The 11,725-nt window shown below is 39.5% G+C and overlaps 1 protein-coding gene across 1 annotated transcript in view; it reads left to right on the top strand.

Moving 5' to 3' along the window:
• The window catches only part of TSHZ1 (teashirt zinc finger homeobox 1), a 57,014-nt gene extending 47,124 nt beyond the window's left edge, over positions 1-9,890 (top strand). Inside the window, exon 3 of the mRNA XM_032120636.1 lies at positions 6,182-9,890. Within this exon, the coding sequence (XP_031976527.1) occupies positions 6,182-9,366 (3,185 nt within the window). The 3' untranslated portion in view covers positions 9,367-9,890. The remainder of the gene's footprint in view (positions 1-6,181) is intronic.
• Positions 9,891-11,725: the final 1,835 nt, after the last annotated feature.

The raw sequence follows: 11,725 nt of genomic DNA, 5'->3' as shown, positions 1-11,725 counted from the left end.
TGGGTGTTTGCTTTCTGTAACCGCATGCTTGCCTTTTAATCACCGAACTTTTGTTTTGTACTTCACTGTTAGTTAGTGATGCAAATGGAGGCTGAAATCCATGTGCCTGCTGAAGTCACTTCTCTAGGAGCCCCAGGCACCCTGGGCCTACAGTCTTTGTCATCCTGATCTTTGGTGCTCTCAATAATGCAGCAAGCCTTTTCTCCACCAAAGCGTCACCTGTCTAGGTGAGTCGTGCCATCCCCTATCTGAAGTGACAGCCATCTTTGAGTACCAGCATCTTAACTGACTTCTCTTTCATCATCCATGTTAGAGAAATAACATTTTCGACAAGGTGTTGGGTTTTTCCCCCCCTTTTCTTTATTCTTTCCCCAGCCCCCCTTCGCCCCTTAGTTAGAGCACCTGATCAAAAAATTATTTCTGACAAAGATTTCCTGCTCCAAATTAAATGAGCTCAAGGAGACGGAGCATTTTCACACAGAAAGAAAGGGAAACGTTGATGTTGGAAGTTAATGAATCTGGGAGGAGAGAGAACATTATTGAGACTGGATAATATGATCTAACAGCTTTCCTTCTTCTTATCCTCCCTGTAAAGAATGTATGGAAGTCAGTTATGTGGCATGATTCTAACATCTGTCCTACCCCATAATGGTAATTTGTATAAGTAATGGAAACAGGTTAAATACTTCCATTCTAATGTTGCCAGCAGGGATGAAAATGAACATTTCAATGAAATAATCTCGACAGAGCAGGGAGAGGAGGGGTGGATGGACTGATTCATCTCTAGCTCTCTTTGGTGATCCGAACACTAATGAGAACGCTTGAATGTATAGTTTATCAGATAGAAGGGGAAGAGCAAGTAAATTTCTCAGATTAGAATCACTGTGAAAATATACCCACATGCAAGCTGCTTCGTTCTCCAATTGCCAGCGTTGGTTAATAATTTGCAGCATTCATTTTAAGGGGATAGAGGAGAGAAGAGAAGAGAAAGAGGTGAAGAATCTTTTTGTTGGCTTTTAATGGGATGCCTTTAAGGGTTATCATTCAACCTGCTAGAAGCACAGAGGTTGTTCTTGTTACAGTACCTTATCTACTTTTCAGACCCATTGCATTAGAATTACAGGGTAGGCAGTTCTAGTATTTTGCCCCCCATTTTGCTGCAATTAGAAATGAAAGACACAAACCTCTGTAGTAAGGTTATCTGGTTGTCTCATAGTCTGTGCTGTTCCTCAGCCATTGTCATATCTAAGCCATTTTTTTCCACCATAGTGGCATCGTAATACAGACACACACACATGCACACAGATTTGTAGCATCTGTGCCAGAATTTTGTATGAACATTTGTATATACTAATACAGAAGATTCACAAATCTTCCAGCAGGCATGTTAACCTCTCACAATGTGAGATTTTGTATTCTTCTGTAAAACTCTCATGACTGTATTCTGGAAACATGTCTGTAAATGGTTTGGGTTTTTCCATCTCCCTCTTGTTTTTCTGTAATGAGGGAGATGTGTGGCTATAGATTGTCTTTTCTATCCGTACCTTTTTTTTTCCTAAGATATGAAATGTGTTCTTGAGTTCAGTGGAAATCACCCCCAGCCTGGAGTGCAGTTTGTGCAAGGTGACAGTGTGGGCTGTGAAAACTTCTGCAGCTGCTGTCTCCTGTTGGCTGGGTAAATATTAGAAGCTGTGGCAATACATCTGTTGAAGAATGGTGAGCACTCACATTGTCCCACTATTGTTTAGTCACAGAGTAGGCTCTGACTTAGTGAAGAATTTTAGACCTAAACCTGTCCCTATTCATGAAACTATGAAATACGTATTTCAGTGAAAATTATTTCAGTATTCAATTCCTTTACTGAACTGTGACCTTCACTGCTTAGGTGTTTCTTCGGAATAAATTTATTTATTTGGAGGATTTAAAATTGGGTCTTGAAGAGCTTTCTGCATTTAATTTCGTACACTATTAAAACCAAATACAATCATTACTTTTGGTCCTTTTCAAAATAATTTATTCAATGTTGAATCCCTTTCTGAATGGAAAAGAATACCTCCGTAGAGACAGATTCCTTCAAAAGCACCGTTCCAAGGTTGTGGAAAGGTTTTATGTGGGAATATTTGTATTTTTAACCACATCCTTACATTTCAGATCTCTGTCTGCTTTTTCAAACAATGGATGTGTATTTATAGTGTAAATATTCTCACTGAAGCAAACACAATGTGCTGTGCTACTCACACGTACAATATATAGCGTCTCATGTCCACTTAGATTAGAATGCACAGCTTTTAACACTGCTCAAAGATGACAGTATATCTATGGGGAAGCATTGGCATCCAGAAGGCACATTTTATAGGCAAAAAAATAATAGCAATACTTAATAGGAAGAAAAGAAATACAAAATGCTCCCCCTAATTTTTAGTTGTCTGGAATTTGAAGGTTTTTTTCCCCCCTTTTACACCTTGCATTTGCCTCAGTCTGTCCAGATACAAATGAGAAGGAAGAGGAAAGCTGATGCTATGTTCTGTAATTTTATCTACTTTGAATATAGTTATTGTTGAGGAGGATCATGGCTTATATCTGCACTTGATATTTTTGTGTGCTTTTGGGACATGTGTAAACCAGCAGTGTCTTTGCAGATACAGGAATGTCCGGAGAAGATTGCTAGGAGTTGCTTGGTCACAGAAAGATATGTTGTCTGAAATCTGTCTGTTGATCTACATTTTATAATTTAGAATCGGAACATCTCATGCTTTTATTTAAGGTACAATATATTACTTGTCTCTGCAAGTAATTGTAATAGGAACATTTTTGCTGTGTTTAAAATACTGAATTTTATTTATTTGTCAAATTTCTGTGAGAATTTTAGTAAAACATACATGTTTTTAAGAATTAACATTCTTCCTTTTGTTTGCTTCTGTGTTAGCTCTTACAGAAACCTTTTTAGTTAGAGAATTGCACTGACCTTGCAAAATACCATATGTTGAGTGTGCTGCTATTCATCTCATAAGCATTAGTAGTCATGAATGAGCAGGTATTGTCTGTATCCTATGATAACCAGAGGAGTTAAAGAGAATATTTTTTGATTGCACTGATAGAAATTAAACATTACAGATAAATTACTCTCCTTTTTGTTAAGAAGCATTTTTTCTTTGTGACTTTAGATACATGTACAGACATGTGGGTGTGCACATCATACAAATTCAGGGGTTTTTTAGAACTGGCTTAAATTCTGAATTTGTAGAAAATCACAGTTCTGGACAATTGTACATTTTTAACCCTTATAATGCAGTATGTGTGGATAAGGGAGTGAACTCAATCGTGTACTAGTCTCAGCAAAACCAAAGAGTAGGAAAAGTAAGTAAAAGATGGATATTTCACCCTAACACTCAGTTTCTTTGCTTTGGCAGTTTAACATGGACCTTACATGTAATTTTAATGTTTCTTGTGTGGTTTAACTCCTTTTTATTTTTATGATACAGTGCAAAAGTATGAGAATAGAGAAAATGCCATCATAAGTAAATAAAGGAAAATGAAAGGCCTGGCAGTGGATCATGTAGAGTTTCTACTTAAGCAGATATTTAGATGGTTATATGTAGCAATTATAAAAATATTTATTTCTGCAATTTAGAATTAAGTAAAGAGATATAAGCAAATAATTCACACAGATCCTTATCTCAACTGTATCAACTAGAGGAACATCCAGCATCTTACAACAGTTTTTTGCACCTAGTAATTAAAAATATTGGGATGTGAATATTAGAGAAAAGTGGCATAGTTGCACTGTGGTTAGTGAAAAGATTCCTGTTCATAAAAGCTCAAAATGTGTGTCCTCTCAGTTTTTAGCTTGTACTTGTTTTGGTTTTGTTTTTTTAATAAGAATGCCAGATGGTAACTGCCCGTTGTTGCACATTTTAGGTCTCTGAGGTTTTTTTTCTATTTAAAAGAAATTTCTAAATCAGAAACCATACTCTTCTTTAACTGTTCCTCACTTTTCTGAAACTTAAAAATGTATTGTCTTTTGCCATTAGAAATTACTGGAAACAGGTGTGTTGAATGAGAGAGCTAAGAGATCCTAGACTGTAACTGTGGGAATGAATTCCATGTGCATACCTAGAGCTCAGAACTGCGGCGGTCCTACCATGCTCAAATATCTGCAGAGTGTTTCAACAGCAGCATTGCTGCAGGACAGGGAGGCTGACTGCCTTCGCAATTCTCTTACTGCTTCTGCATTCTATTCTTCATTTTATGGACAAAACACCTCTTGGAGAATATTTTCATCTGGTTTTACAATGCTTTTCTGGCATCTTCCTGGCCTTTGACCCCAGGATTATTTCTGACTTTTATTTATTGTGCTTGGTACTCACTTGTTCTTTTAAACATATTAGAAAACACTTGAGGCTGATTTATCTGTAAGGAATTGGTCTCTGATTAGAACTTTTTTGAAAACTAAACAGTAAAATTATCTTCTGAAAAAATTGACACTTAGGGGACAGATGAAAAATGCAATGGGCATCTTAAGGTTCAGCACAACCCCAGTACTAGATGGAGTATTTTCCTACTTCATCTTAAAAGATCAGGCTGAAGCAGTTAGGGGCTGCATTAAGACTGAATTGCAAAGGTGAATACATAATGCAGTACTGACCGTAATATTGTTATTTTCTACCAAAAAAAAAAAAAAAGAAAAAAAAAAGAAAAAGAAAAAGAAAGAGATGTTTCAAAGAGTATTCATATTGCAATGAAAGAAGATTCTTTTTATTTTTCAGAAAAGACATTTCAGAATATATTAGCAACTGTGTACAAAAAGAAGCTCGACTTGTACTTTTGCTCCCCCCAGTTGAAGAAGACCTCAGCTTTGTTAACAGGATAATACATATTTTCTTCATCCCGCATAGGAGCAGAAGTGCCTCTTTTCTGGCTTTCTTTCAGCATCGTACCATGGAAGGACATAGGACACATTTCAGCATCACTTGCTGCAGAGTTCGCCTGACAAGGAGGCACTTTTTTATTCAGTTACTGAAAATTGTTCATAATCCATGTTTTCTACCTTGACATTCTTATAAATGATCTACATTCCATTAGCATTGTGATTTTTTTAAGCTTCTTTTACAAAACTGGAGGGAAATGTGTACAACTATGTTTTTTGCTTTGCAATGAAAGTGTGCATTTATCACTTAGGTACATGTAAGTCACTTCTGTGAATTGAGCGCTTGGAGTAAATGTGTTTTGATGTAATGGCCATCTGCTCATGAATATCATATTTGCTGGTTTAACAAATAGTTTGATATAGATAAACACATAGTTTGGTGAGATCATATAGTTTCACAGGTAGCAATGCAATAGCAAAGTTTCATATTTTCCATAAGCCAATAATCAAGCTGCAAAGGAAATCTCAAGGTTTTTGTTTGTTGCTTTAAGAAATTAATCTCTAGCATTTACCTTTCATTTCTGACTGCCTTTTTCAAAATGGTAAATGCAGGACCCACATCAGATCATAACAGGAGGCAAACTATATCCTACCCATTTCAGAAATCAATCAGTCTTGCTTCTCTTTTCACCTTTCAAAAATGAAAGCTGTTCTGCTCTCAGATGGACACAGTACAGCCAGCCACCAGGAGACCCTGGGAACAGCTGACCTGACACTCTTGCCCTGTATGGCTTCATTAGAGTCAGGTATCAGTGACACAGAAATGGCCCCTGGAGCTGTAGCTAAAGCCAGTTTGCAAGAAAAGACAGAACTGACAAGGTAGAGTTGGTCAAGTCAGTGATTCTGAGCGTCATGGTCTGAGGGATGCAGGTCAGCTGCAACGTGTTACACATACATATGTAGTGCAGTAAACACAGCTCAGTACCAGGCCATTTTTTAAGTTGATAGAAACTAGTTTAGTAGGCTCTTTGTTTGATTTTAGTTTTGATACTATGGTATTTACTGTGGTCTTGGCGCATATTTTACCACTGAAGTCAAAGTTTATTCTTCAGTATCACTGATATCAAACTGTAACCATGACAGAGTATGTGGATTTATAGGAGGAGTGTGTGAGTGATGGTGAGTTTCGGTTTTGGATGTATCTTCAAAATTTGTCTTCGTGGTTACTGTTTTTAGTGCAGAAGAGAGCCATGTAAAATGTGTGTGTTCGATAACTTTGTCTTGTTTCCCCCCATCTCCCCTCCTGTATTTTAGCATATGTTCCTGAGGAAGAATTGAAAGCAGCAGAAATAGATGAAGACAGCGTGGAAGATGATGGGCTGTCTCTGGACATCCAGGAGAACGAGTATTTGTGCAATGAAGAAGCAGAGATCAAAGAGGCTCAAAGCTACCAGAACTCCCCAGTCAGCACTGCAACTAATCAGGATGCAGGCTACGGTTCGCCGTTTAGTGAAAACAGCGATCAGCTGGCCCATTTCAAAAGCACTTCCTCTAAAGAAGAGAAAGAGGATCCTCAGTGCACAGACAATGTTTCCTATCCACAGGACAGCTTGGCACAAATAAAAGCTGTGTATGCAAATTTGCTTTCAGAGACTTGCTGGTCCAGTTTAGCTTTGGACTTAAAGAAATCTAACCCAACCACCAGCAACAATGGAATCAGCCAGAATGAAAACACCACCAGTACTGACACCAATACCAATTCCCAGAGTACTTGTGCTACCAGTACCAACACTAGTACCAGTACAACCACCAGTAGTACTAGTAACAGTAATAGTAACAGTGGTGGGTCAGGTTACGACTGGCACCAAGCTGCGCTAGCTAAAACTCTGCAGCAGACCTCATCGTATGGACTTCTCCCAGAGCCGAGTCTCTTCAGCACAGTACAGCTTTACCGGCAAAACAATAAACTCTATGGGTCTGTGTTCACTGGTGCCAGCAAGTTCCGATGCAAAGACTGCAGTGCAGCCTATGACACGCTGGTGGAGCTAACAGTGCACATGAATGAAACTGGACATTACCGTGATGACAACAGAGATAAAGAAGCTGATAAGACCAAGCGGTGGTCAAAGCCTAGGAAACGATCGCTTATGGAAATGGAAGGCAAAGAGGATGCCCAGAAAGTGCTGAAGTGCATGTACTGTGGGCATTCGTTTGAGTCTTTGCAAGACCTCAGCGTCCATATGATAAAAACAAAGCATTACCAGAAAGTGCCTCTGAAGGAGCCAGTACCAGCCATCACCAAATTGGTCCCTTCTACCAAAAAGCGAGCACTTCAGGACTTGGCTTCGCCTTGTTCACCTGAGCCAATAGGGATCACGGCAGAAGCTTCACTGGGTGAGTCTGCAAAGGATCAGAAAACTGCCAACCCCTACGTGACTCCGAACAACCGCTATGGCTATCAAAATGGTGCTAGCTACACTTGGCAGTTTGAGGCACGCAAAGCCCAAATACTGAAATGCATGGAATGTGGCAGTTCCCATGATACTTTGCAGCAGCTCACTGCTCACATGATGGTCACCGGTCATTTCTTGAAGGTGACCAATTCTGCTTCCAAAAAAGGCAAACAGCTGGTGTTGGACCCAGTGGTGGAGGAGAAAATACAGTCTATACCTCTTCCACCCACCACCCACACAAGGCTACCAGCCTCCAACATTAAAAAGCAGCCCGATTCCCCAGCAGGCTCCACAAACTCGGAGGAAAAGAAAGACCTAGAGAAAGAAAAGCTGGTGGTCACCGAAACAGAGAAAAAGATTAAAGAAGAGAGTGAGGACTCTACAGAGAAATTTGAGCCAACAACTTTGTATCAATACCTCAGAGAGGAGGACCTAGATGATAGTCCTAAAGGCGGAATAGACATATTGAAATCCCTGGAGAACACAGTGACAACAGCCATCAGCAAAGCCCAGAACGGAGCCCCTTCCTGGGGAGGATATCCCAGTATTCATGCAGCTTACCAGCTCCCAGGAACAGTCAAACCCCTTCAGCCTGCGGTGCAGAGCGTTCAAATGCAGCCGTCCTACGCTAGCAGTGTGAAATCACTGTCGTCAGAACACAACGCACTCATCCATTCCCCAGGCAATCTCACACCCCCACCTCACAAGAGCAATGTATCTGCTATGGAGGAACTAGTGGAGAAAGTTACAGGTAAAATCAACGTGAAGAAGGAAGAGAAGCCTTTGGAGAAGGAGAAGAGTTCTCCCATTAAACCCATGTCACCTGCTGCTAAAGAAAACAAGGATTTCCCAAAAGCAGAAGAAATAAATAACAAACAGCAGCCAAAGAAGAGCTCTGAGTCAGAAGTTCAGAAGGTCAAAAAGGATAGTCCAGCAGAAGCACATACGCCAAATGGTACAGAGCCACTTAAAACAAAGGTTGCAAATGGCTGTAACAATTTAGGAATTATCACAGATCATTCACCTGAGCCATCCTTCATTAATCCATTGAGCGCTTTACAGTCCATTATGAATACCCACTTAGGCAAAATTTCTAAGCCGGTAAGCCCCTCTCTGGACCCTTTGGCCATGCTGTACAAAATTAGTAACAGCATGTTGGACAAACCCATTTACCCAACCACTCCAGTCAAGCAGGCTGATGCTATTGACCGGTATTACTATGAGAACAGCGATCAACCTATTGATTTAACTAAGTCCAAAAACAAGCCTCTTGTTTCCAGCGTGGCTGACTCTGCTTCATCCCCACTGAGGGAGAGTGCCCTGCTGGATATTTCCGATATGGTGAAGAACCTCACGGGCCGTTTGACACCCAAGTCTTCAACTCCCTCTACCGTGTCAGAGAAGTCTGATGCTGACGGGAGCAGTTTTGAGGAAGCTCTGGATGAACTGTCACCAGTACACAAGAGGAAGGGCAGGCAGTCCAACTGGAACCCTCAGCATCTTCTGATCCTTCAAGCCCAGTTTGCTTCCAGCTTGAGGGAGACCCCAGAAGGCAAATACATTATGTCGGACCTAGGTCCACAAGAGCGGGTACACATCTCTAAGTTTACTGGTCTTTCCATGACCACAATTAGCCACTGGCTGGCCAATGTGAAGTATCAGCTAAGGAGGACAGGTGGAACTAAATTTTTAAAGAACTTGGACACAGGACATCCTGTTTTCTTTTGCAATGATTGTGCCTCTCAGTTCAGGACTGCTTCTACATACATAAGTCACTTAGAGACACACCTAGGGTTTAGTTTGAAGGATCTGTCAAAGTTGCCACTTAATCAGATTCAAGAACAGCAGAATGTTTCAAAAGTCCTCGCAAACAAGACTTTGGGCTCACTTGGAATTGCTGAGGAGGACTTAGGCTCCACATTCCAATGTAAGCTCTGTAACCGAACTTTTGCAAGCAAGCATGCAGTCAAACTGCACCTTAGTAAAACACACGGCAAGTCCCCAGAGGACCATCTGATCTATGTAACTGAGTTAGAAAAACAGTAGCGTCCAGGTAAGCAGCCAGGTATGCAAGTGACCGCAGGAACATTGCACTAAACTTCTTCATAGTACTGCACTAGGCCTGACCTGAGCCTCTGAAATCAGTCTTACTTTTGTTGCTGAACTGCCTATCTGGACCTTGGTTTTTCTTACACTTATTTTGTAGTTATATTTATATGCTCTTTGTCTGATCTGTGCATGGTTATTTTTTTGTTTCTGTTTTTATTTTTTTGTGAGTCAAAGTCTGACCTTTATTTTCAACATCTGTCCTTGATGTTAAGCTATCTTTTGTAGAATATAGTGGGAGACACTATTGAGAGACATTAATTTAGCCGTAAAGAAAGACACAAAGAACAATGATAAAGAGACATCCTAAAATTACAAAGTTGCCATGACAATAAAGGTCACAGAACCTGGTAGTGTCAAGTTTTAACCCTCTGAGAACTGTAATAGCATTTCTGTGCCTTTCCCAGTGACTAAATAAGTAAATAAGGAAAAACAAAATAAAACAAAAGGCTTAAAGGCATTTCATTAAAATAAAAGCTGTGTCGGAAGCAGGACTTTTTTTTTTTAATGAATGAGCTTCCTTTTTTTTTTTTTTTAATGCAGAACTGGTTTGTGAAGATATTGTGCATGCAGTCCTTGGAAGAAGGAGAGCTGTGTAGTACTCAAGGGGTTAGGAAGCCACAACTGTATAAGTTAAATAATAATTAAAAAAAAGCAAACCAAGTTGCCACTATGCCCAAATCCTCTGGATGCTGAGAATTGCCACTTTTTGGCAAAAAAAAAAAAAAAAGTATGCAAGCTGTTATTTAAAACAAATGTAAAAATGCTCTTTTCTTTCTTTTAGTTTTTTTTTCCTGTAAAATACTGCAGTTTATAGTTATTTACAAATGTTAAGCTTTGGTACAAGCTGACCTTTCTATAGTGTGCTGCATTGGTAAATGAAAACAAAAAAAAATGGGGCAAATGTTGGATTCTGTTCCTTGTAAATTGCCAGCATCAGCTTAAAAAAATACATGTTACATATCGTACCATTTTAAACTGTTCAACTTTCTTTGTACCTTCTGGCTGTATGCTTTCTCTTTTAACTTTTTATATTGTCATTTTATATTCGATTTCTGTGTATATAATGTAAAACCACACTTTTTGAATAAAATTTAGTTCCTGCAGCTTGATATAAATAGAGGAATTTTACTGGCACCTGCATCTTTCCAGATGCATGTACTTAAAGGAACTATCTGACAAAAAAAATAAATAAATAAAAATAAAGCAAGCAATGCACTATGAATTATACATTTTGATGTTTTATCATTAATATTGTACAGTACATTTTGGTTCACACAATTAAATCCACTGTTTTCTCAAGTGTAAAATAAACCCACATGCAGTTCTTGATTTACATACATTGTCATGTCGTCATTATATTGCCTTTGAGGTGTTATTCCAGCTGTAAGAGGCATCGTTTATATAATCAACCAGTGAAAATCTATTTGAAATCATCTCTCGTGATCTGTGTGCTGACGTGTCTCGCTGGAAGCCGTAATGCTGGTAACCTCTTAGAAGAGATTTGCAGCAGGTACGCACTGCAAAAGGTACAGAGTCAGAGCAGCGAGGGGCATTCTGCTCCTCACTGGGGCACAAGAGAGGCTGCAAAGCTTTTGGCCAAGTTAATTTCCTTGTGCTGTATGACTGTACCTGTAGCCATTTTCTGTGTGCACTCAAAGGCTGTCTCCTCCCTCCCTTCTCTGGTGAAGCACCTTTTGATTTCAACAGTTTCATAGTGAGAGGCTTTGGCTCCTGCCCCTGCAGTCTGTTGGATAATACGGTGCTGCCTTTCTGGCAGTGGTGAGGACCTCAGAGGCTTTGACACCAGTTTTTACTTACAGTACAAGGAGGCAGACCTATGTTTCTCTGTACTTTTTAAATATTGCATTTTGAGGTAAGCTGAGTGCTATCATATCAGGTGTTTCCCTTAATCTTTATTTCTGTTCCGTTGAATGCAGATGTCATTTAGAATGTAAAAGAGAGCTGTCAGAGCCTTCACTTCTCTATCTCCTGAGTGCTTTGACAGTTACAGTGTATGAAAGCCTGGGATCTGCTATCCATTACACTTTTTGGAGGGGCTATTAAATATGAGGACCTAGAGGGGTTTGCTTTCACATGGTATTAGTGATACTATTATGTTAGATATACTTCTGTGTACATATGTATATTTCTGTTTCTTCTCAGTTCTTCTGAAAGTAATTTAAATGTAAGATCTTTGCTTCCAAATACAGCACAGTTTGACATTTAATCTTTACCTTAGCTACAACTCCAGAAATATCCATGCACTTTTCTGTTCTCTGTAAAAACCTATCAGGTC

This window comes from Corvus moneduloides, chromosome 1 (genome assembly GCF_009650955.1).
Source record: "Corvus moneduloides isolate bCorMon1 chromosome 1, bCorMon1.pri, whole genome shotgun sequence".
In the NCBI taxonomy this organism is placed as follows: domain Eukaryota; kingdom Metazoa; phylum Chordata; class Aves; order Passeriformes; family Corvidae; genus Corvus; species Corvus moneduloides.
The sequence above is the reverse complement of the archived record's forward strand: the minus strand, read 5'-3'. Positions and strand labels throughout refer to the sequence as shown.